The sequence below is a fragment of the Micromys minutus genome (assembly GCF_963924665.1).
Source record: "Micromys minutus genome assembly, chromosome: 12".
NCBI lineage: Eukaryota > Metazoa > Chordata > Mammalia > Rodentia > Muridae > Micromys > Micromys minutus.
In genome coordinates this window covers 55,175,525-55,202,992 of record NC_137981.1, presented here as the reverse complement: position 1 = coordinate 55,202,992, position 27,468 = coordinate 55,175,525, and the positions used below count along the sequence as shown (strand labels likewise).

The window sequence follows — 27,468 nt, the reverse complement described above, 5'->3', positions numbered from 1 at the left end:
AGTGGCTACCCCCAGTTGCCCCCTCCCCACTGATGCATACCTACTTTCAAATTCCTGACCCTCTGTACTTTTCCCCCATCTCCTATATCTGAACTGGACCCCCTTTTTCCCTCCTCCTCCACTCTCCCTCCGAGACCCCTCTCTTCCTCTACTTCCCAGAGATTATTATTTTCTCCACCCTTCATAAAATATGTTTAACAAAACCATAAAAGAAAAAATTTCTAACCTAAAGAAGAAACTGCCTATAAAGATACAAGAAGCATACAGAACACAAAATAGACTAGACTCGAAAAGAAAGTCCCCTCACCATATAATAATCAAAACACTAAACATACTGAATAAAGAAAAAATACTAAAAGCTGCAAGGAAAAAGAACAAGTAACAAAAGCAGACCTATTAGAATTACAACCAACCTCTCAATAGAGACTCCAAAAGCCAGCAGGGCCCGGACAGATGTTCTGCACACTCTAAGAGACCACTGATGCAGCCTAGACCTAGCAAAGCTTTCCATTTCTATAGATGAAGAAAACAAGATATTCCATGATAAAGTCAATTTTAAACAATATCTATTACAAAGTCAATCCTACAGAATGAAAGGAAAACACCAACCTAAGGAGGTTAACCACACCCATGAAAACACAGGAAACAATCTTACCCAAGCAAACCCAGTGTGTGTGTGTGTGTGTGTGTGTGTGTGTGCACGCGCGCGCGTGCGTCAACATCAACAAAAATAACAGAAGTTAACAATTACTGGACGTTTATATCATTCAATATCAATGAACTCAACTCCCCCAATTAAAAAAAAACATAGAATAACAAAATGGATGAGAAAAATTACCCATTCTTTTTGCAAACAAGAAACACATCTTAACAATGATGACCTTACCTCAGAGTAAAGGGATGAAAAAAGAGTTTCCAAGCAAATGGATCTACAGGACATTTCACCCAAATACAAATTAAGATACATTCCTCTTAGTACCACAAAAAAAAAAAAAAAAAAAAAAAAAAAAACATTCTCCAAAAGTGACCATATATTGAGCCACAAAGCAAGCCTCAACAATACAGAAAACCTGAAATACCCCCTGTACATATTAGACTATACCATGGATTAAAGCTGGACTTCAACAACAGAAACCACAGAAAGCTTACAAACTCATGGAAACTGTACAACTCTAATGAATGTGAGAAGTTCATTTTTCATATTCCATTTTATCTCCACCCAGAAACTGGGCCACAAGCTACTTGCTAAGTAAGGTACTTGCTCCCTCAGCTGAGGGAGTCATTTGATCCATCTGACTGAGTCATTTAGGGCTGGAACTATGAGCTTCTGGTTAGCACTCAAAGTGACACAGTGGGAGGCTAGAGGAAGCAGCCTGCAGGAATTTGGGGGCTCAGAATTAAAGTTTCAGGGAGAAAAGGGGAGAGAGACTTATCTTTGCCCTTTGTTCTCAGTACTTGTAGGACTCTCCAGGAGGTGTTCACATGGTAAAAGTTCACTGCAAGTCTACACATAAATTCAGTCATAAATTGAATAAGAGGGTATAACAGAAAACCTATATGGGTATACACTAGGAAAAAATATCTAGCGTATATGTAACTTTCACCATTTGTTACTAGCTTGCAGGGTCATGGGAAGTTTAAGATTGATTTGTTTAGATAAACCCGGTCAATATCTTATCTCCTGCTTTTGCACCTGGGGTCCTATGGTGTACATCCTCTTTATAACCTTTGGTTCATGGTTTCTGTGACCCCTCAGAATGGTGTTCTAAGTATTAGAAGTCTGTTATTATCTCAGAAGCAATTGAGCAATCCTGTTGTAAAAGGGACTCAAATGTCTCTCCCTGGGTTGCCATTCTGATGCTTCTACAGAACAAATACTCTTTGTCTTTGCATACTATCTGACTCTGGGGTCTTCAGTGATTTTCAGACCCTTACAAATAGGAACTGAGTCAAAGTCAGAAATAAAAGAAAAAAAAGAAAAAGAAATGAAAGACTTTCTCGAATTCAATGAAAATGAATACACAACAATACCCAAACTTATGGATACAATAAAAGTAGTGCTAAGAGGAAAGTTTACAGCATTAAGTGCCCTCATAAAGAAATTAGAGAAATCTCATACTAACAATCTAACAGCACACCTGACAGCTCTACAACAAAAAGAATCAAGAGGAGTAGGCAGCAGGAAACTATCAAACCTAGGGCTGAAACCAATACAATAGAAACAGAATACAGTCAATGAGTTGGGGTTTTGTTTGTTTGTTTTTGCAAAAATGAACAAGATAGACAAACTGCTCAGTATCCAAACTAACTAAAAGACATAGAAAGACTATCCAAATTAACAAAATCAGAAACAAAAAGTAGAACATATCAACAGACATTAAGGAAATCCAAGGAATTACAAGGTCATACTTTAAAAACCTCCATGCCTGGAGCTTCCTGACCAGGAGAGGGTAGTGGCCAGGGCACAGAGTAGGACTCTGGTGTGGCTTTAAAGTCTGCGGGCCTCCAGACCTTCTAGCTCTCTAACTGTACTGAAATGCTGATGACAACTACTAAAAGTCCTAAATGCTTTCTAGCTCTTTCCCATGTAAAAAGCGGTTGGTTTAGGCGATTGGTACCTGTAGCCTAACAGCAGAGAATTAAGTGATGTGGCCTTTGTTCTATCTCAGCAGGAATTGCGTAGCTCTAACTTCCTGCTAGTAGGAAGTCATAGGAAGAAGGAGGGACACTTTGAAAACTCACAGTTTATTACTAAGTTGTAAAAAAGTTTCCTATGAAAGCTATCTATTGGGTAAAGACAAAGATCCTAAGGGGGTTGGGGGGAGAGGGAAAAATTCTAAGTGGGGAAATGGGAAAAATTTCTACTCTAAGCGGGGCAAAAAAAAAATCTACTTCCTCCTTTTCATCTTTGTCCTGAGTACTTAAACATCTTTCAGAATACATGACCACATGTTACAAAGTTCATCACAAGTTCACACACAAAGTCAAATCATAAATTGAAATATAAGTTTACAGCAGAGAATGCTTACATGCTTATCCATTAGGAGTAATTATCTGGCTAAACATCCATCACCTGTCACAGCTCCACAGGTTCACTGAAGGTTTAAAACCATAACTAAGTTATTAGTGAAGTTCTGTATAGATAAACCCAGTCAATATGTTATCTTCTGTACTAGCACCTGTAATAAATCGTTAGTTTCCCCTTTTATGACCTCTGGTTAATTGTTTTACAACCTCTTGGAATGTGCTCTGAGTAGGAGAAAGTCTGGTTACTATCTAAGTAGCAATTAACTGGTGATGCTTGGGAGACTGGCAGAGTTCTCATTGCAGTTTTGACTGTCAGAAATGACCTAATAGCAGTCCCAATATAAAAGAGCTTAATAATCACTGATATAATTTTAGGAATTCTTATAGGATCATCATTAAGACTTAAGAAGTCATCCATTTGTCTATATAACATCAGCGGATCTGCTCCAAAGGGTTGGGCTATTACTTAGTGACTGTTACATATGTTTAATAATGACAGGGAAAGCATATTAATAGCAGGAATCTTTCCTAAAATGAATTCTCCCATGGCCTTGCCTAAAAAAAGCAAACCTGTTGATGATTATATAATAATCCGAGGCGGCCATCTCAGGACGATCCCCTGCTAGTTATTAGCTTGTCCATTATGGCTCCTGACACCTGTACTCTACAAAATGGAAAAATCTAAAGGAAATGGGTAATTTTCTTGATAGATATCACTTGCCAAAGTTAAGTTAAGGTCATATAAATAACTTAAAAGACCTATAATCCAAGTCCAGTGCAGGACAGTTTTAGCAGAGAATTCTACAGACTTCCAAAATAGGGACAATAGTCCTCAAATTATTTCACAATAGAAATGGGAGGAACAATGCCAAATTTATTTTATGAGGCCATAGTGACCCTGATACCCAAACCACATATAGATTCAAGTAAGAAAGAGAATTACAGAACAATTTCCCTTATGAACATATATTCGAACAACAGCAAAAGAAACAAAAAACAAAAAAAAACAAAAAACAAAAAACTCTATAAAATACTCCCAAACTGAATCTAAGAACACATCAAAAAGATCATCTGCCATAACCAATTAGACTTTATCCCAGAGAGTTAGAGATGGTTCAATATAAGAAAAATCAGTCATTGTAGCACACTATATAAACAAACTAAAAGGAAACAACCCATAACTATCTCATTAGATGTTAAAAAAAAAAAAAAAAAAAAAAAAAAAAAAAAAAAAAACCTTCGACAAAATCCAACACCCCTTCAGGATAAAAGTCTTACAGAGACAAGAGATACAAGGTACATACCTAAATATAACAAAGGGAATTATAGCAAGTCCACAGACAATATCAAATGAAATGGAGAGAAACTAAAGGCAACTCAACTAAAGCAGGGACAAGACACATCTGTTTACTCTCTCCATAGCTATTCAATATAGTGCTTGAAGTTCCAGCACGAGCATAAAACAAAGGAGGTCAAGGGAATACAAATCGGAAAGGAAGAAGCCAAAGTATTGCTATTTGCAGATAATATGGCAGTATACAATAAAAGACCTGAAAAACTCTAACAGGAACTCCTATAGCTGATAAACACCTTCAGCAAAGTGATCGGATACAAGATTAAATAAACAAATCAGTAGCTTTCATATACTCAAATGGACTCAGAAAGAAATCAAGGAAACAGCATCCTTCACAATAGCTACAAGTAGTATAAAATATATTGGAGTAACCCTTAACCAATCAAGTGAAAAACTTGTATCATAAAAACTTTAAGCCTTTGAAGAAAGAAACTGAGAAAGATATTAGAAGATAGGAAAAAATCTCTTATGCTCATAGATCAGTAGAATTAACATAGTAAAGATGGCCATCCTACCAAAAGCAATAAACAGATTAAACACAATCCCCATCAAAATTCCAACACACTTCCTTGAACAAAATTCAAAACACAGATTTTTGAAAGGAAAATTCTCATCTTCATAGGAAGAAACAAAAAGCCAAGGATTAAAACAATCCTGAACAATAAAAGAACTCTGGCTATATCACCATCCCCAATTTCAAGCCATTATTACAGAGTTATAGTAACAGAAACCAAATGGTACTGGCATAAAAACAGACACATTGATCAAAGTAATCGAATAGAAGGCATAAACTCACATACCTATGGGCACCTGATTTTTGATAAAGGAGCCAGAAATACAAAATGAAAAACAGAAAGCATCTTCAACAAACAGTGCTGACATAACCGGATGCTGAGTGTAGAAGAATGCATACAGAGCCACAGTTACCACCCTGCTCAAAATGCAAGTCCAAGTGGATCAAAGACCTCAACATAAGACCAGATACACTGAACCTGACAGAAGAGAGATGTGGTAATAATAATGATAGCTCTGAACACACAGGCACGGAGACAGCTTCCTACACAGAACACCGGTTAACACAGGCATGAAGATTAACAATTAACAAATGCAACTCGTGAGACGGAAAAGCTTCTATAAGACAAAGGACACCATCAATAGGACAAAATGTCAGCCTACAGAAAGGGAAAAGATGTTCACCAACCCCATAGCCAACAGAAGGCTAATACCCAAAATTACAAAGAACTCAGTGGGCACTGGTGGTATACATCTTTAACCCCAGCATTTGAGAACCAGAGGCAGGAGGATATCTGAGTTTAAAGCCAGCCTGGCATGCTACATAGTGAGTTCTAGGACATTCAGGGCTACACAAAGAAAACCAGTCTGAAGAACAAGAAGAAACCAGCCAAGAAAAGCTCTGGAAACTAGACATCAACAAAACAAACAATCCAATTAAAAAAAAAAAAAAAACAAAAAAAACCAAAAACAAAACAAAACAAAAAAAAAAAAACAAAAACAAAAAAAAAAAAACAGGGTACAGATCTTAACAAAAAATTCTCTACAAAGGAATCTCAAACGACTAAAAACTGCTTAAAAGAAATGTTCTACATCCTTATCCACCAGGAAAATGGAAATGAAAACTACTTTGAAATTCCATCTAACACTTGTTAGAATGGCTGAGATCAATAATACAAGTGACAGTTCAGGCCGGCAAGGATGTGGAGCAAGCGGAGCACTCCTCCACTGCTGAAGTGAGAATTTATAAAGACACCGTGGCTGTGCCAGTTCCTCAGGAAAATGGGCCTCAATCTATTTCAAGATCCAGCTATGCCACTTTTGGGCATTTACCCAAGGGATGCTACATCATACCACAAGGACACTTGCTCAACTATGCTCACAGTGGGTTTATTCATAATAGCCAGAAATTGGATACAGAGTAGATGTGCTTAAACTGAATAACGAGGGAGGGGTGGACATGGATCTCCTGGGAAGAAGAGATAGAATAGATTTTGCAGGAGGACCAGGAGAAGTCAGAATGGGAATAGGAAGGATCAGGTGTGAGGGTGGAGGAAGACAGTACTGGGAGGCAACTAAAAAGGAAGGTTTTGTGGAGTGATGTGGAAACCTAGTGCAACTGAAACCCTCTACCATCTATCTACAAAGAAGACCCTGACAAAGTGTCCTGGTAACGGGAGATACAGACACTGAACTGGCCATCTTCTGTAACAAGGCAAGGCTCCCAGTGGTGGGACTGGGACACCAGCCCAGCCACAAAACCTTCAACCTACAATCTGCCCTGCCTGCAAAATGTGCTAGGGCAATGGTGGAGCAGAACATGTAGGAGTGGCCAACCAATGACTGGTCTAATTTGAGGCCCATGCCACAAGAGGGAGCCCGAGCCTGACACTGTCTGGAAAACCAGGAACCAGAAGCTGGACAACCCAGAGACCTAGAGTAGAACAATTTGCAACGGGGCTGTGGGGTTGTCTATGACATGATCCCTAATGATGTCTGCTATACTCATAGACTGGTGCCTAGTCCAGTCATTATCAGCTGAAGGGAGACCCCCAGAGATATGAAGCAATACAGAGTTCCACAAATAGATATTAGGTGAAGAGAAAGCCCAGGTTGGAGGTCTCCATTAGATCCCTCCTCTTAGAGTTCAGGAAAAGAAGAAGAATGGGCAGAAGAATTGTGAGAGCCAGAAGGACCAAGGACAAAGGAAGAGGATGAGCCCACAAAATGAGCTGAGCAGGGTTCATAGAGACAGAAGTGGCAACTGTGGAACCTGCATGGGTCTGCTCTTGGTCCTCTCCATATCTGTCATGGTTGTCGACGTTTTAGAGGGGATACTCCTGACAATGGAAGTGGGGGATGTCTCTGATTATTTTGCCTGATCTTAGAACCCTTTGTTTTCCTACTAGGTTTGTGCCTGGTCTTATTATATCTTGTTGTGCTGTGTTCAGTTGATATCCCTTAGGAGGCCTGCTCTTTTCTGGGGAGAGATGGGAGCGGGTGTGGATGTGGGAGAAAGGGAGGACCAGGGAAATGGGAGGAATACTGGGAGGGGGCACTGTAGTCAAGAAGTATTGTATGAGAGAAGAAGAAAAAAAACAGTATATATTCAACTATATGCTGTTCATAAGAAATATGCTCAAAGACAAATATGTTGAAAGCAAAATTGGAGCAGGCAGACCATGTAGACAGCAGTTATCACCAGACAAAATAAGCTGTAATAAAAACAAAAACCATGATACTACAAAAAGCCTGGGCTACATATACATAGCAAGACTCTGTGTTGAGCACAAGCACACAGTCAATGAGTAAGGAAGATAAATTAAAAACATAAACACATTTAACAGAACCTCAAAATCCACACAACAAAAACCTGATGAGAACTGAAGGGAGAAACAAGAAAGATTAATACCCCTCTTGTAGGTACCCCACTGATCAGTTACCCACTTTGCAGAAACAAAATCATTAGAGAGCAGTAATGAAACGACACATGTACAGGAAACAAGCCTAGCAAACGTTCTAATCAGCACATGCAGAAAAAATGTCACTCTCAAATGTTTACCAAGGTGACATTTACTCCACTTTAAAGAATGACACATCCCTCAGTGCTCAAACTACAGGGAAGTATACATGGAACAGTCTTCAGAAAAGGTGACACTAGTTCTGGAAGGTATAAACAGATTATGTTCTCCAGTTGCAATGGATCAGTGGTATTTGGAAGCAGCAATGGTGGAGTACATGCCTAAAATGCAGACGATCCCGAGTTAAATGAGAAAAAGAAAAGCAGAAGGAAAAAAAACCTTAGAAAACCCAACAACACATAGAAATTAAACAACATTTTCCTAACCAATTAGGAAGAAATTATAAAATAATTTTGAGATGTTAGAAAGAAAAATATATCATAAACTTTCACAACAAAGCGACCAAAGTAGTGCTTTGATAGAAGCTTACAGTATCAAGTGCCCCTTCAGCTAGATACACTAACCAAAAGAAAAAGAACTCAATGGTTAAAGCCCTACTGAGGCTGGGATTCAGCTCTACAGAGATAAAAAGGGTCATAGGGAAATCACGTGTCAAGATGAAGTGAACAAAATTATAGGGAAAAAAAAGCTAAAGTACCAACTACTCCCAGATGAAGGTACTGAGAGCAAGGAGGACCACGGCTTAATATCCAATATGAATGCATATGTAAAAATCCTCCAGAAAATATCAGAAAACTGAATCCAACCACATATTTAAAAAAAATTATACCACGACTAAGTAGGATTTAAGTTGGGAGAGAATTCACTCAATAAATGAAAGTCAACTAAAGTAACATTCTGTACTAGTCTACAACAATATTTATGAAAATAAGCGACAGAGTATCTGACCAAGCCAGTATCAACTACCCAAAACCCCACAAATCCTATTGTGATTGTCTTAGTTAGGGTTTTACTGCTGTGAGCAGACACCATGACCAAGGCAACTCTTATAAGGACAACATTTAACTGGGGCTGTCTTACAGGGTCAGAGGTTCAGCCCATTATCATCAGGGCAGGAGCATGGCAGCATCCAGGCAGGCATGGAGCAGAAGGAGCTGAGAGTTCTACATCTTCATCTGAAAGCTGTTAGCAGAATACTGACTTCCAGGCAGCTAGGATGAGGGTCTTAAAGACCACACCCACAGTGCCACACCTACTCCAATAGGGCCAAGCCTTCTAATAGTACCAGTCCCTGGCCCGAGTATATGCAAACCATCACAGTGATTCTGATACCAGGCAGTACATAAACAAGCTATGATTTAGCCTGAATTTTCCTAGGACATACTCTTTTTAAATTGTAATGGGTGTATATTTTAAAAATCAGGTCTGGGTTTCATTTTCCAAAACATAGAACTCAAACATGTCATATAAATTAAAAAAGAAAAAGAATTAAGTCATTCTGTATCTATCCCCTCCAGCTAACTCTCTTACTCACCCTGCTCAAAACAGAGTTGCCTTATTTGTTTCTGGACTGACAGTAACACATAATGCAAAGGAGTCATAATTTACCCACCAGCTTCTGTCTGATGAACACAAGTTATTTACAGCTTTATGCTACCATATCACAAACAATAAACATTCTTCTATCATCATCCTTTGAGATATAAGAAAGAATTTCTGTAGAATAAACTCTTGGAAGATAAATGACATAGTCAAAACCAGAGGATCTAAAAGAAAAAAAAATGTTACTAATACAAGAGTTGTATTTTAAAGACTAAAGTAAATCAACTATAGACTGGAACTGTAATAGCTCTGTGGAACAGCACTTGTCTAGCATGCATTAAGGACCTGATGATTTGTGTGTGTGTGTGTGTGTGTGTGTGTGTGTGTGTGTGTGTGTGTGTCTATGTAGAAACCTTATCTTGTATGATACATAGACATAGTCAATGTATCAAGTAACTGTCTAGTTAACATTTACTGTACTAAAAATGTAGCAGGCAAAAACATCAAGTGGTAAATGTTGATAGCTGGTTGAAACTAGGTTATCTAGAAGATGCTATACCACAGCTTTTGCTTAATAATGTGATAATGTTCATTACTAATATAGCGTAATTTCAAGTTAAAAGCAAAGACAGCTAACACTATATATATGGCATGTCACCAATTGACAGAAAAAGAGAAGAGTTACACATATACTTATTTGCCTATAAATGTGTAAAATATCTCTAAAGAAACTAGTATTTATCTATTCTGGGAAAGAAAATAGCAAAAATGACAGAGAGAAAAGAGCTTCAATACCATACCCTCCTCTGAAATCCACACCTCAGGAATATAATTCTCTAAAGTAGAAAATTAACTTAATGCAGGAGGGAGAGCACATACCTAGAGCCTTTGCATAGGAGCTCAAATCCAGCCCTGGTAATAGTGAAGCCCCCATCAAAAGGAGGTGGTGGTGGATGGGTGAAGTGGAAATTTAAGGGTTCTCTGGAGAGTCAGTTATGTTACATGGTGTTTTGGTCGGGCAAACACGTGTACTTTCCTGAAGTGGACACAGGTGAAGAAACATTTCACTGAAGCACACACAGGAGAGAGGATGTTCTGCTAAAGCAAACACGTGGTAATACACATGATGAAAGATTATTTACTAACAAACACATGTATTGGTACACTGTTTAGCTGAGCTCCATTTGTCAGGACTCTGCAAACTCCGGCTGACTGGATGCACGTGCTGAGGCAAGTGGAGGACATGCGACGTTTGCAGGTGTAAGTAGGACTTGACAAAGTGATGGAGAGAGAGTTGGGCTGGCTTATACGGCTAGCTGGACAATGCTTGTGGGTCCTGCATCTTCACTGATCTTCGATTCCCTGAGAGAGGCATAGCCAAGAACTTCTTCTCCTGGCATCCTTCGGGGTCCCTGCTGCTGACTCAAGCCAAGGCTGAGGCGTGGTTGACTCTGGTAGGCCATGCTACTACCGTTGCTAGCCCGATTCTACCAAACTGGGCTGCTGGTGTATCCATGGTGTGTTTGCGAGTGGATCGATCTGCTGCTGTCTGCTAGCCTGCGAGCTAAAATGCTGATTTCCAGACAACACAGATGGGAGCTGCTCCAAAGAACCTTTCTATACAGGTCTACTTCCTCCATATCCTTTCTTTCCCATACCTCTGGTGGGTGGTGAGCTACAAGAGAGACTACAGTGTTAAAGAGCCATCAGTAAAATTAAGGTTTGGAAAAATTTAAGACATGGGTGGGATAATACATCTTTTTAGTTTATTCTTTCTACAAGTTCATGTTATGTATTAAGGACTATTACAAATGTGGAGTTAAGCAGAGCTGGAATTAAAAATTGTGGCTCAACCCTTCCTGAATAAATTACTCAGAGAAACCTTGTTCTGGAAAGCAGGTGATTAACTACATGAAGCTTACTCTGAACCCAGGCCCTGCGCAACTCTAGCTATATCCTTGGCCCTCTACATGCATTCTTGCCGCACTGACCTATGCTTAGGAACCCTGAGTGCAGTGAACAAGAGCAGCGGGATGGGTAACCCAGCCGTCTCCTCACCGCATTTTCTTATCTGTAACTGTGGGACTTCACACCTGTTTCTCAATTATATAAAGCAGTTAGCATAGCATCTAGCACTTGGTAAGTGTCACATCAATTACAGCTAAAAATAAAAACTCTTTAAAAGAAGGTTTGGCCTAGAGGGTGCATGCCAGTACCAGCAGACCTGGTCCTAGAACTCATCATCAGCCATCTGCCGATGACGCGGCCAAACCAGAGCCTGAATACAGAGATCGACAAAATTTAAGGTATGCCAGTCTTACTATTATTATATGTAAATATTTCAAAGGCATGGTATCTCCTGGAAAAATCATGGCAAACTAGTGTAACAGCCTTCAAAAGTCATCTAAGTAGTAGAGAAAATTAGGCACAAAAGGCAATCTTTCTGTTTAAGGAAAAAAAAAACTGTCGGGCTGAAGAGATGGTTCAGTGGTTAAGAGCACTCACTTACTGTTCTTCCAGAGGTCCTGAGTTCAAATCCCAACAACCACCTGGTGGCTCACAACCATCTGTAATGAGATCCTATGTGCTCTTCTGGTGTGTCTGAAGACAGGCACAGCGTATTTTTATATAATAAATAAATCTTTTTAAAAAACTGTCAAAAAAAAAAAACAAATTAAGAAACTAGCACATTTTAGTTTTTAAAAGGACTCAAAACTCAAAACATTAAAAACTGCTTTACCAAATGCCACAGTAGCACTATAGTCACATTTAGAAGGTTGGGGAGGGAAGGCCTGGGGTTGAGGACCTGCTGAGCTACACAGCTAATGTCAGGTCAGCCAGGATGGCGTGGCAAACTCCCTGCCTTTTAAATACAGAATTAAATAATGACGGCGTCTAAGAATTTCCCATAAATAACAGCGACAAGTCTATAGCAATGTTACTTTGGATAGATAGGCACTTTAAAGTGAATGTGTTCAAAAGCAGGACACCGTCCACACATCTGCCCTGGAGACCTAGAGACAGTCTCATGGGCTCAGTCTTAGGTTTGCTACCTCTCACATGAAGTGCCTCCTGACTTTCTTCCTAGGACATCCCCTTAAGTATTTATTGTCCCCTTAAAACATTTGTTTGTTTATGACCAGATAACTCACACTTCATGCTGATCTTGAGTTCAACCAAGGATAATTCTGAATTCCTGATACAATGGCCTCTACCTTCTTAGTGCTGAGATTATAGGTATGTGTCACCAGGTCTGACTTTAAAGAAAAATTTATGTTTATTTACTTCATGTGTATGTGAGGTACATACTATAGCATGCATGTGGAAGTCAGAGGACAGCTCTGAGGAGTCAGCGCTCCCCTTCAGCCAAGTAAGCTCCAAGGATGGAACTCAGTGTCACTAGGCTTGGGGAACTACAGCCTTTGCTGAGCCATCGTCACTCCCACCTCGTCACTTCATTTACTATTCCTAATGGTAAGAAAGAGTAGATGATGTTCTGGTGAGAATAATGTATCTGATGAGGGATGTTACATGTTAGGTACAGGGTTGTTTATCTGCTGGGTTTTCAATCTTAGGTGGTGAAAGAAAGAACTGGGAACTGCTGAGTCTGGCTGGACAGCACACCTGTCCTTGGCAGACTTTCAGTTTAATGTGGCTTCTGCTTTAAGTTCAAGTAGGAGACATGGTTCTCACTGTAAGGTTGGCAGCCAATGGAAACTCACAACCCTATGCACTGCACGTGAGATTATGGAAGTCCAGGGAGACACATACTACAGTAAGTAGAGAGCTAGTTTAAACAAGCCTCCTTAGGGACTCTCAGTACCAGAGTGAGAAAATATGAGCATCACATGGACGAGGTGAGTTTCTTCCTAGGAAGGGAAAGGAACAGTGTACCCTCCTGTGCTGGCTCTATAAGCAAACAGTTTGCCGAGAACGTGAAGAAGACAGAAGAAAACACAGTCCACAGGACCTGTAAGCCAAGAGAAGGCCCAAATCTACTACAAAACACTAATAACACTGGTACAGAGAACCAGTAGACAGAGGGGGGGGAACCTTTGAAGAGAGAAACTGTGTCGCCAAACATTTACTCTGGAGACAGTCAGACTGCCCACCTACAAGCCTGCTCATTGTGAGGACAGATAACAGCTTTCAAACTGGCTATCTACTCAAAGCCAGCAAATCCTGATAAAGCCTTGTGGAATGAGCAAATGAGTTATTTCTGACTATTATAACAATTCCACAGTCTGGTATATGTTCTAACCACACTGCTATTCTAATTTAGATATAAATTCCTTTTTAATAACAATTTTCCTCATAGTTCACAAAATTTGAAGGTAATGCATCCACTAGTAGGGAACTGATAATCCAGACAAGGAGATATTACTCAGCGGTAAAAGATTGGAGTGCTTGATCTAGGCAATGGCACAGAGGAACCTTAAATGCAGTTAGTAGCTAAAAGAACCCAGCTGGAAGCTATCACGACTTGACTCCAATGCTAAGACACTTTGGCAAAGATCCAAGATCACAGGAATTAGGAAGAGTAAAGAGCCAACAAGCAGAGCAAGAAAACTTCTGAGGGCTATGAGATCACACTATAATTGTGAATGTATGTTGTTTGACCTTATAGCATGTCAACTATAAGAGGGGAGCCTAATGTCAACTGGGGACGCTAGTCCCAATGACATCAACATAGGGTCACTGACTGCAGCAAATGTGCCACTGTAAGTGGTGACAATATAGGAGACTGGGTATGCATGGTAGACAGGGAGGTATTTTGGAAGTTTCTCACTTTCTGCTCAATGTTGTAGTGAGCCAACACTGCTCTAAAGAATAAAGTTTGGTTTCTAAACTGATATCTTAGTTGGTTTATAACACCTGGCCTAAAGTTCTCTGATTGAGAAAGACAGCAATACTATTTTTTTCAAAACAACTGATTTATATATAATATTTTCATTCTCCATTTTAGAGAAAAGTAACAAGGGAAGTAATTTGAATACAGCTGGAATTAAAAGATTAGATGCAAACAGATACAAGTGTCAAATAAGAGCAGGAAAGAATGGAGTTGCTATGGTGTGCATGTCATGGCCCCCACAAGCCTTCTGTGGAGATCTTTGTCTTTAAGGTGATGACGTTTACATATGGGGACCTTTTGGAGGGGGCTTGCCTAGGTCACATGGGCAGACCTTCATGAATAGGATTAGAACCCTAAGGGGCCTGGAAGACCCTTCATTCCTTCTACCATGTGAAGACGCAGCAAGAAAGAGTAAGTAGTGTATAAGCCAGAAAGGTGGTCCCCAGACGCGGTGCCTGCCGTAGCTCAGGGTTTCCTCGTCCCCAGAACTGAGAGAAATACATGTCTATGTTTGTATACTACACTACTCAACTCAGTCTAACACAGTTTTGTTGTTAAGAGAACAATCATTTGATCAAAGTCTCACATCTTATAAGGAAAATGAGGCTGTGGGTCACATGGTGATTAGACATGAGAAAGAAAGGAATATCAGTATCTGCTGGTTTCTCACTGTACCCGAACAATTCAATACAACTGTAATAAATTTCTTTAAATTCAGATGCTAACATTTTCTTCATTTTTTTTTTCCAGAAGGCATGACACCAATTAGTATATTTCTTTGGCTGATAAGCTTTCATCAACCTTTGCCTATTTATTTACTCATTTATTCAGTGTCCCCAGTTTTTCCCAGAGATTATTATATTTTTTTCGTTTGTTTTAGGAATGCTTAAACAGCCTAAGGAAACATCTTGCTGACAGTAAATATAAAATACATGTGTTTTTACTAAGGCCGGGCTGTGCTCACCACCCTATCATTGGTAGTGAAAAGCTAGAATCTTGGCCGACCTCTAACAGAGGTAGAAACCTACCCATGGTGGGAGCAGCTGCAACTGTGATGGAATCTACAAATACCACGCTGGAAATCCAGCAGGCACTGTTATTATATCCTGTTTACACTGTCATTTCTTCTATCAGCAGGATATTATTTCTACAGACCCCACCCCTGCACTTCTTGTTTATCTTATTATAGAAGCCCTCCAAATCTATAAAAAGCAGCCTCTGCTTTTGATTCTGGAACAGCACATGTGTCGGAATTTGGCACCTTGCTACACTTTTTTATTTAGCATTTTCTGTTGTTAGGCACCATCCTTTCTGATTTTTATCTTAAGGTTGATCTCACATATTAGAGTCCAACTGAAAAGACGTGAATATTATTTTCTTTTAAAAAAAATCTGCTGCAAAATGGCAGAAAAGTATTGTCTAGGCAATCACTGACTTACTGTTCTTCCAGACGTGAGAATCAGTGTTTCTGTTAGCTTCCTGGCTGGACAGGGTGGGGCACAATGTGACTAATTCAAACTACATGAGAAACACAACTCAGTCAGTTAGCCAGTAAATAAAAAATAAATTAGCCTGCTATTAATTTCTTTACTCCCTAGCTTTGCAGATTAAAACAAAACAGAAAAAGCCCCTGCAACTTTCTTCAACACAAAAATGTATGCAGCTGCAGAACAAGCAAATACCCCAGAAACAGTCTCTAAACCCAATCAGCTCCTTTATGCCTCAACCAGCTCTATCAGACAGGTGGGTGTGAAATGTTCCAAGTATGCAGACAGTGACAGGCTGTCCCAAGTGAGGATTAAACTTAAGGAAAGTCACTATGCTAATGCCTGATAGCACCCTAATAGCATGAGGTGTGGTAAGTAGGAGTACATAACCTATGCAAATGAGCAGGACTCTCAAAACTAAAAGAAGTTAATCCCACCGTGAATATACATAATAGAAGATGGCAATAAAAGGAACTTCCTGAGCTGACAAGATGGCCCAGTGGGTAGAAGTGTTTGCTGCCAAGGATTATGGCCTGAGTTTTAATCCCTGGAACACACAATAGGGAAAAAAAAAAAAAAAGCTCTCACCCCAACAAACACATATATGCACATATGCATGTACACACTAAAACAAATTTAAATGTAAGATGATTCAAGGTTCAGTATATTCAACACTCAGAAATATTCTCCTTCGAACAAAATCAACATTGAAATTCTGTTCTGTCATGTCAGAAATCTGTCTGGCTTTCCCTCTCAGCTTTGCAAATCAGAACATGTATTGTTTGTAATCTTAGAGACGAAAGTGAAGACGCAAAGGATAACATCCCATCATGGCACCATCTGCCACACTGTGAGTTTCAGTAAAGCTCATACAACTTACCCTCATAGTGTGTTACACACTGCAATTTAGTTTATTAAAACTAAATAATTTATCTCATCCATCCTCCTGGCAAATAGCTAAAGACTTAAATAATTAAATTCACAACTTTCCTTACCATTAAGACTTCCACATTAAAGGACATTTTAAAAGTCATTTACCAGTAACAAAGGCATTTATAAAAATAAATTACTGGTAAAATAGATATACATGTATGTACATATATGTATCATACAAGGTTGGCTGACATTAGGTATAGGGAATAATGAGCAAGAATAACCTCTTAACAATTCGCTTCAGTATATACCAATGTTTGGCCCACTGAAGGAACTTCAGAGCTGAAAGAGCTACCGCTGCTCAGATACCAGCATGTAACCACAAAAGTACAAAACCTGAGGCAGGGGGCTGACACACCTCCTGAAAGGCGTAAGTTTGCAGCCACAAGCTAAAAGGGGTGGTGGTGACAATTACTGTAACTGTCAGTAGACAGTGTAACAACACAGCAGTGGAAATGTACTGGAAGGAACTTGTGGTTCCCTGAGAACTTAAGGACTAAGGAAGAGCATACCGATGGTGGGGACACACCTTCACTCACATTCAGGGGCTCCATGACACATACACACCGCGTGTGGGTGAGGTCTAGGCTTGGTGGAGAATGGGATGGATGTAGAGAACAAAAAGAAGACGCTAGTGACTCTTATCTTGGGGCGGGGGGGGGGGGGTGAGGAAGGTTTCACGCACAGAAATGGTCATTCAAAAGACAATTTCAGTAGGCAATGGTAGTGCACACATCCCAGTGCTTGGGAGGGGGCTGCAAAAGGATCACGAGTTCAAGGTTGTTATCAGCCATGGAGTGAGTTTGAGGCTGCATGCAACCCTGTCCTGAGAAAAAAAATCAAAGCAAAACAAAAACAACAACAAGAAACAACAACATCAACAAAACCAAAGCCCTAATGATGACAAACTCCCAAAACTGAACAGGAAAACCCTCCCAACTTGCTTTTCCTCATGAGCCACATTTTATTGGTCAAATCCTAGATTTAATTTAGAGAACTGTGAAGCTTTTAAAAATATTAAGCAGACAGCAGCTGATGACGTGTCATAGGCGCTGGCATTATCAGAAGGAAATGACTTCCCCCTTTAATAACAAAATAGGGATTCTTATTATTATTACTAATGTTATAAAATGTACTAACACAAGTTTTTTAAAAAGTCACTGGAGCATGTACCTGACACCAGAGGCACTGGTTTAAAGCCCAGGCTTCTGTCAGCATGCCCAAGCGGACAGGGCTGCAGCCCAGAAACGTAAACGATATTCCAAAATCTGCACAGATGGCAGAGACGAGACGTGATTCTAGAATAAAGGGCTCTGCGGCTCTTACCTGTTACCTGTGCAACAACTGCTTGGGAAATCCTCCGATTGGCAAGAAAGGCTTTGATTTCCTCTTTTATCACACTGCTGTCCCTCCTAACAAAAACAGAAGACAAGACCAACAATGTATGTTGAAGGTAGAAATCCTCATCTTTGCTAAAAGAAAGGTGAAGCAGAGAGGTGGGGAGAACACAGAAAGGAAGGACACAAAAATAAAAGGGAAACAGACTAAACTTGGGTGAAAATACAAAATTACAACAAACCGAGAAACACCAAATACTCCAGTCCTGAACATCACACCATCAGACAGACACCTCAGTGAATGCCACTGTGAATTCAAGTCTCATGTGGTAGGACCGGTAACTGCATGCTGTGAATAATTCAAATTAGGAACAAGGCTGCCATGTGTGGTATGTATGGCCTCATAGGGAATGAAAACATAGAAGCCCTGGAAAAATTAAAAGCAAAGGCAATGAAAAATCAGCTGCACGTAGACCATGGTCTGCAGGTTAAGGAAGGTACTGTAGAACTGACCCATCTGAAAACCTTGAAAATGCTTCCGGGGCAAAAATCATTCTCACCAGTGAAATTATTAACATTGTAATGTGTTTATTGCAATTAGCTGCTTCTTCTCCCTCCCTTCTGCATAAGAAAAAAAATGAAAAGAATGTGGAATGGCTTAAAATATTAGTTTCATATTAAAAGTGTTTACTAATTTTCCATTACATATAATAAATACACAGAATAGTTAACATTAAAAACTACAGTATTTGATCTTGGTAATACTCAATTTTGGTAATATACACTCTCAGCCTATCACGTATTTATACAGTGAGCACGTTTCCATAGAGCAGACATCCATAAGAACTACAAAGTGTATGACTCATTCTTTCACCAAATAAACAATACCTAAATAAAAACTAAACTAGAGTCTTAAAGAACACTATTTTATTCAAGATAAAATGACATAGAATTGTGGTAGCTAATTGTCTAAAGAGGTCAACAAATGAAAGGCCTCTACTCATCAACCCGCCTTCTGCTCTCCTAGAAGGCAACTAATACTCTTTCTCTGATGGACTGTTGCAAACAAATTACACAAAACATTATCCTTCCTTTTATTTTTACAAATACTGTATATTACCCCTCGAACGATATACAGTCATTACAATTCCATGTTGTCTCTTTTTCACTGTTTGAGAGAGGGACTCACTCTTGAGGGCTAGGCTGGCCTGGGACTATTGAGCACAAGAGGGCCTCAAACTCAAGGCGCCTTCCATTCCAGCGTCCTGATGCTGAGAGGACAAGTCCATGCCGGTATCATCGAGAACAGCCACGGCCATTTTTCACTCTTTCATTTTTCTGAGACACAGTTATGAGTCCATTCTGGCCTTGAATTTACTGTAGTCTCAGCTTCCTGAGTGCTGGGGTTACAACTGTGTACTGCCATGCCACTAGCTAGTCACAGTAAAACCCTGCTCACTCTGATCTGAGACATTGTTTTGTGAATGAACCACATATTTCACAGGGGTTCATGTCTTGTTATAGGTTGGAGCAGAAGCAAAATTATCCTATCTAAATATAACAATGACTTCTGATTTAAATTAGACCAGGTCTTTCAGCCCCTTCACTGGGAAGGGTTATATACTCTGGTGAGAGATGTCATGTTTCCTGAGGTGAGTCTTATCTATGCATGTAGTACATATGTCTACATTTGTCTCTGAGCCCAGAACTTACCAGTTTGCTAGACTGGCTGGCCAGTGAACTGTAGGGATCCCTTCTGAGCTAAACACACATGCCACCACTGCCTGACTTTTTTATGTGGGTGCTGAAGATGTGAATTTAGTTCCTCATTCTTTTGCAGCAGGCTCAGTATAATCCCTAGGGCTGTGTTCCTGCTGTGGGGAATTTGGGAAAAGAATAGAGATGAGCTAGAGAGTATCCAATATGTAGCTCTGCAATAGATCCTGAGTTATTGGTTGGAAATCTTAATCAAAAGGTTTAAAAAAAAATAAAAATTAGCTGCCTAGTATAATATTAAAATTTTTTCAAAATGATTTAGATTCCTATTTATATACTGGCTACATTTCTCTGAAAACGTCTGTATCTGTACCAATTATGAACAAGAGACAACTTTAGCAGTCTCTATTTCAGATGGCTTTTGTTCACAAACTAAATCATTTGCTTTCTGAAGTAACTATAAAATTAGGTTGAAAATTTTATATGAAGTATTGCATTTCAACATACCAAATGGTCTTAGAAAATGAAACTATACTTGAGAATAATTGTTCAGATTAAATTTAAAAATGTACTTTTGTAGGCAAAATGAGCAAATGGTATTTTCTTGACTAATGATTTTTAAATCAAAATTAAGTCAACTTATTTTAAATCAAATGCACCTAGAGCAGACACTGAATCCTAAGACTAGATGGCAAACACTTGACTGTGTGAGCAGTTTGTGAATCACTCCCTGCCTTGCAGCATGACATTACCAAAGGGCTGGAAGAGTCTCCAGTGCTTAGAAATCAGCAACCCATCCACCACCTCAAAGAATGCATACTTAAGCAGGTCTTTAAAGCATCCACAATAAGTTTAAAAATGCACATACATGTATATATTCACATGCATTCTTTACTACTTTACTATAGACACTTTTGAAAAACAACTTAAAAAAAAAAGAACGGACTACATTTAAATTTAAATTAAAAAAAAAAAAAAAAAAAAGAATGAATACAGCTAAAGGACTAAATGTTGCCTAGACAGCAGCATAAACCCCCTGATCTCAACCTCCAGGCCCTCCCTCTTTAAAAGGCAAAAAACACGTGAGAGAAAGCCAATTAATATTAAGTTGTACTCTAGTTACACCATTCGGTAAAACAAGAACATTAACACACTCCTTTCAGGGCTTTCACTTCTATAAGTGCATTAATTGTAAAAAATAAAAGGTCTTACTATGACACGTTCACACGTGTGTACCATACTTTGGTCCATTCATTCATTTGGCTCCCATGACCTGCCTCTTCCTCCTCCACTCCTCTCCCTCCTCCCCTCCTCTCCCTCCCCCCCTCCTCTCCCTCCTCCCCTCCTCTCCCTCCTCCCCTCCTTCCCTCCTGGTCCCTCTTATTTCCACATTTCAAAGGGTTTTTAGAGTTATGGATATAGCTCAGTGGCAGGATGCTTCCCTAGTGTGCATAAGGCCCTAGTTCAATCTCTAGCACTGTTTAAAAAAAGGTTTTTAAAATGTTCCTTCAAACAGTGGAATAAAAACTAGATGATATAAACATATACACATTGCATATAATACATGCAAAAAGAAACTTCCTGTAAATGTATCATGTAAACACAAACTATTATTTCTATAAACCAGTCAGACAGGATCCAAAGCAAAGAAGAAACACAGGATCAACTAACTGTAAGGCATACATCAGTCTAAGTGTGCATCTTAGACCCAGTACATCAAAGCACTATGCATGGACGAAATGCTCTCAAGTCAGTCAGTTTACAAGACTGCCCGTTTGCTTGGGTTCTCTAGGTAACAGCATTCACCTTCACTGTCCAGTTCCATCCTAGCAGGCGGACTTGGCTGTTTGTCTTCTTTGCTTCTCCTTATCAGCTGTGGGATCACCCACAGTGTAAACCACCGCTTACACAAATATGACTCTCTCCTTTTCTAGTCCACTTTTCTTCCCTTTGCTGAAAACTTAAAAATTTGCCTAAAGAGAATGATTCCCTTCTTCCACTCCCTGCAAATATCTCACAAGCCTCAAGACTGTCCACTGCTGGAGGCTCAGTGAATTAGCACAAGCAACCACTTGACCACAGATGGGCACTTGAAGGGCATGCCACTCCTCCTGCTCCTGTTTTCAGATCTCTGCCACTGTGCTCATCTGATGGACCCCTACAGCAGGAAAGAGTGCGAACCATCACTGCTGAGCCCGCTCGCTGCCTTTGTTTTTAAAACTAGTTAAACTCTCCACTATTATCCTTCCCAATAAATACAGAATTCATCAGGAATGTCTTTTGGACAAATCACTTTAAAAAAGAGAGATTTATGTATTTTACCTGAATGGGTGTTTTGCCTGAATGTACAGATATGTGTACCATATGTACACCTGCAGGGATGGATTCCCCTGGAACTGGAGTTGCAGACAGTTCTCATGTGGGTGCTGGGAATTGAACCAACATCCTCTAGAGGAGCAGTCAGTGCTCTTAACTCCTAAGCCATCTCTCCAGCTTCCAACAGATCACTTTTTACATTTGTATGTATGTATGTATGTATGTATGTATGTATGTATGTATGTATGTATGTATGTATGTACGTACGTGAGAATAGGATTATGAGGCAGGGGTCTTGCCATTAACCCATGATGACTCGGAACTAGAGATCTTCTTTTCTCAGCCTCCAGAGTGCTGGGATCGAAATGGCACCACTACCCTGCTCTCTGCCTTTGTTTTGTTTTGAAGCAGGGCCTTGCTATATAGTCAACAGTGATCTTGAACTTACAGCAATCCTCCTGCCTCCACCTTCCAAGTATTTGGATTCCAGAAGGGTAGGAACACAACTGGCTTCCTGGCTGCTTTAAAAAAGATATAATGTAACTGCCTTCTGTCCAGTGCCATTCTCCCTGATCATCATGGCTTACAAAGAAACATCTCATTTTTAGGCTAACTCTTAACACCTCAGTTGTACTAAAGACACAATGCTCTATACAGTTCACACTCCTAAGCATGTCATCTAGCCTACTAGCCTGGAAAGACCTTTAGCACAATGACTATCATATTCAGCATGAATTGTTCATAAACCTTAATTTGTTTAATGAGTGAAATTTTTCTAGCGATTAAAGGCTATAAAATGGAAAACCTGATCTAGATAATTTATGTAACAGCTTTAAATTCTTATTTTCAAGTATATTTATGTTTTCCAAATCAGGATAGAAAGGTTATTTGTGGTGATTCAAAATGACACTGATTTGTTTTCTGGAAGAAAGCATATTAAAGGGCCCATATTTTAAAATGATTTGCTTTAAGATGACTCATACTCCCTAAGTTAACACACCCTTAGCATTCTGGATATGTAAAGGAGCTAGCTCAAAGTCACCCCAAGATGAAGCCAAAACAGTGTATTTCACATTTGAAAGACACTCACGACTTTCTCCCTGTGTACGATTTTAAGAGAGCACCTTAAAGGGAGAGCTGTCCTATACGCAGACTGTGGAAGGAGAACACCACCAGTTAGTGGTGTTACCTTCCTATGGAGCACAAACATCCTGCCTGCAAAGTATACGCAGGCTGTGAGCCCCACCAGAGGTACATTAGACTAGAAGCCTTTTCAGATTTTCTTGTTCTAAACCTGGGACTGTTTTCATAGTTACAACAAAATACCTTAGGAACAGAGCCCGTTGAAACACAAATTTCAACCTTGCTTCACGTAACTTACACAGTGAGACTGCATGTACCTTGGACCGTTGTTTTAAATAACTGTGCCTAGGAATGTGGTACTGTGGAGGTTTTCACTGTGACACAGCAGTACTCACAAATTTTGAATTTTAAAACACCGTGCCTCATGGAACTAGACCTTGTTTTAATGCACAGCATTACTAAGTCCAATAAGCCTCGTGTACATTATCTCATATTACATAAATGGCAAGGAAAACACTGATGTGTCCTATTGCTTTTGCAGATGCGGACACATACCTTCATGCAGACACTTACATACTAATAGGCCTTTTAAGATGCCCTAATATAAAATGAGTCTTCACTGTTGGCTTTCAGTCCTTTCTAAAGTGGCACATCCTCAACCATGCACTGAAAATTTATATGCTAGTGTGGCTTCCTTCTTCCTGATCCCAATTCAAACTAGAAAAGATAATTTCTGACTTGTAACAAATGATCAAGGGTACACACCTTCATTATACACCTTCAAATTATATACTGTAATACAGTCTGACTGGATTAAAAAATCTGCAAAGCATGTCTTACACTGGAGCGCCTGCAGGGTGCTACTAGGGGCCAGAGGTAGATTTTACACAGCAAACAAGGAAAGAAGGCACTGGGGTATCCATGATTAGAGCCCACCAATTCCAGGTCACTGCCATGTCACCAGTGTTGCGTGAGCAGCAAGGACAGTGTATCACTAGATGGACACAGAATACTCAGGAAGAGCTACTGTTTGAGAATTCCTTGTCTGGCAAGTGACTGATTTGAAACAGCAGGTATACTGAGGAAGGAGAATGGCAAGCCCAGTAAAGAAAGCCGTTCACATTCTCTTGAAGAATGATAGTAACTACCTTTCCTAAAACTTGGTCAAATCTAAAAGCAAAAAAAATCTCCGTGGTAAAATATACCATCAACACAATAATAACGGGGACATGGGATATAATTTAGGTTCAGTTGCCCAATAATCAAACTTTCTTGAACAAATTACTAATTTTCATGAACCTCAGTTTCTCTGATCAACCACCCAGCAGGGCTGTATAGATTGCAAGTGTCACGTGAGCAACTTCTCTCTGTAGCCTAAGAAGGAATATCCTTTGCAAATTTGACAAAGGTGCACACTTTAGCAAAACTGGAGCGGGACAAAGCCCAATTCTGGGAGACCAAGGGGAGGTTTAGAGGAGCCTAGATGACTAAATGTCACAAGGGCTGTTCTGAGCAAGAAAGGGAGTAAGAAAGTATCCTAATAACTACACAACAATTAAGAGCACACAACTGAAACACACACTGTACCTGTGAGCCTGTATCCAAGGGACTGTACACAAATAACATAAGCTAGCACCTGAACAATAAATGCTATCTTGCTATCTTCTCTACTCAGCATAATTGAGAACTCATGAAACTTCAATGAAAAGTGACTCATTTGTCCAAATGGTTCTCCCTTTTAAACTTGAAAATGATATATGCTAAGTTCCAAACACCGGCTAGGGCCAAGGGTGTGACTCAGCGGAAGGTAAAGCTCTGGGCTCCATCTCCAGCACTGAGAGTCACCAGCTACAGCAGAGCCTGGGCACCAGTGCTTCCAGCTGAGAATGAACCAAACCACAAAAGTCTCTTATCTGCAAAGCGCTAACACCTGGCCAACACCGACTGTGGCTCAAGTGTAAGGCTCCCCAGTACGTGGAACCTGTGGTCCCTGTAACCCAGAATTCCATACGTAGCAACTCTTCCCTGAAAACAAGCTCAGAAGAGCCATGTGTTTAAGGCTGTCTCAAGACAGACGTGCCACAGGATGGAACTTCAGACAGCAGTGCCAAAGCCCACATCATTCTGTCATGAGGTCAGGAAATCTTTAGGACTGGTTATAACTCAGTTGTGACTTCTGCTTTTACTTCTAATCAGCCTATAATTCTGTTCATTAGCAACTCTAACTTATCTGCAGGCTCTGATCTTATTTTAAATTTAAGATTATTTTATGTTCGTTAGTTTTTTGCTTGCACATGTGTGTGTACAACATGCATGCTTGGTGCTTACAGAGGTCAGAAGAGGGCTTTGGATGACTGTGAACTACCATGTAGGTGCTAGGAATCAAACTCAGGTTCTCTACAAAAACATGTCCTTAAACAGTTAAGTCCATCTCTCCAGCCCAAGGCTTCAAGTTTACACAACAGAGTAACTCTATTGAGAACAATGTTTTTGGCATTTCTGTTTATAAAGGTGTGGAAGAACTTCCTAATTCCAACCATTTAGTACAGAATGTGACACTGTAAGAATGGGTGTGGCATCCTAAGGTATTACTATGTTTGTCAGTCTGACTCCTCTGTATTGTTTGCCTTTTGATGCTGTCTGGAAAGGTTCATACTCTGTAAGTTACCATGTTAGCCTTGAACTGACATCAATCTTCCTGCCCCAGCCTTCCAAATGCTGGAGTTACAGGCAGGTAACCACACCCAGCTTGCATTCTTAATCAGAATAAAGATACCTTTTCTTGTTTCTCTAACTTTAATTAGCATGTGGATTTTTAATTTTTATTTCAAAAAATTAAAAATAACTAATTTGTTGACTACATGTATATATCTCTATGTGTGCTGTGTACCTGTGTCATTGCATGCTTGTAGTCAGAGGGCAACTTTTTGAGAATTGGCTCTTTCCTTTCACTTTGTTGGTTCCAGAGATGGAACTCAGGTCCTCTGACTTGGCAGCAAGCATCTCTATCCACCAAACCATCTCACCAGCTCCAAATCCTTATTCAAACCAGAATACCCTATGGCTTTGGCCAAATTTATCTACTCAGCTAAGATGCTGAGCCCCCACCATGGGCTAAGGAAAATTTCTAGTTCTGGACAGAGGATGGAAAGCATAGTGTCTATTACCCTCAAACTAAAGTAGGTCTGGTACTAACTCCTGACCTCCTTGGTTGAAAGTGGCCTGCCTCTCTTCGTGTTTAAATTCTGGGTGAACATACATTTACTTGCTAACTGATGATGTATGAAGTGCATGTGGGCACTGCATCTACAGCTAAAATCAAAACTTCAGCATTTTAGGGGCAGTGTGGTATATATCTATGCTTCTTACTGAAAATTACTGCTGCCCCAGTGGCTGCTCAGATTGTTGCAGTGACTGAAACGCTGGAAGGAAAATGAAGAGCGCATGTGTTCTGCATCGTGGTCAGTTTTCTCACCACTCAGATAAAGTATCTACAATGCAAGATTGAGGATTGGATTGGATTAAATGGACTGCTGTCAGAACTGTCAGCTGAAGCCATAAGTAGAGAAAGCCCTTGGACAAATCAAGAGACTACAAAAGCTTCATCACACAGCGAAAGGGCTGAAGCAGAGAAGAAATAAAAAGTTTGTACTAAAACCACAATTTGAAGTTTCACTTTCATTTTCAAAAAAGGGAGAGAGAAGACATTGTTCTTATTGGTAAGCTGCTGAAATAGAGCCTAATTAAAAACAGTCTTAGAAAATATAGATGTTTTGGGGGGAATTCTAAATAGGCAACATACTAACCTCATTAATTCCTCCACTTTATCATCTACGTCTAGGTCCTCTTCTGAGGCTTCAAAGCTATATGACCTCTGACCCATGCTGTTTGCATGGTAGCGAGAAGGTGACATCTTCCCATTGGATGTGGACAATCGATCACTGTTCTCCCTCCCATTTTGATTGGTAGTGCAAGGCAGTGGGGAGGTATCATAACTGTTGCTGGGTGATGGGGACATTCCCGAGTGCTGGGTCTGCGTGGAAGCTGTGGCTGTAGAGGAAGATGCCGGAACATTGTTGGTACTGTTTCCATATGAGCTTCCCCCGTAGCTGGACCTCCTTCCAAACTTATCACTATGTTCTTGATCAAGACGGTCCAAAGTTTCTAATGCATGAAGAATTTCATGTTTGGTCATCCCGGTACGCCGAAGACGCTGGAGCAGATCTATCTGTTCTATGGTAAATCTGGGTTCATCTGTATAGTGAGACATGGTTTCCAGCAAACTGGAGGAAGAAGGAAGATAAAAATGAAGAGCTTTTATTGTCAGCTTAAAAAAAAAAAAAGCATTTCATCATCAAGAATCCTCAACAGAAGAGGCTTGAACTCT

The 27,468-nt window shown here is 39.9% G+C and overlaps 1 protein-coding gene across 15 annotated transcripts in view; it reads right to left on the bottom strand.

The window, feature by feature from the left end:
* The window catches only part of HMBOX1 (homeobox containing 1), a 127,807-nt gene that overhangs the window by 55,489 nt on the left and 44,850 nt on the right, over window positions 1-27,468 (bottom strand). For all 15 annotated transcript variants that reach the window (XM_080926280.1, XM_080926287.1, XM_080926288.1 and 12 more), the window contains 2 exons: window positions 26,888-27,364; window positions 17,956-18,041 (listed from right to left, as the gene is read on the bottom strand). In XM_080926280.1, the coding sequence (XP_080782406.1) occupies window positions 17,956-18,041; window positions 26,888-27,364 (563 nt within the window). The remainder of the gene's footprint in view (window positions 1-17,955; window positions 18,042-26,887; window positions 27,365-27,468) is intronic.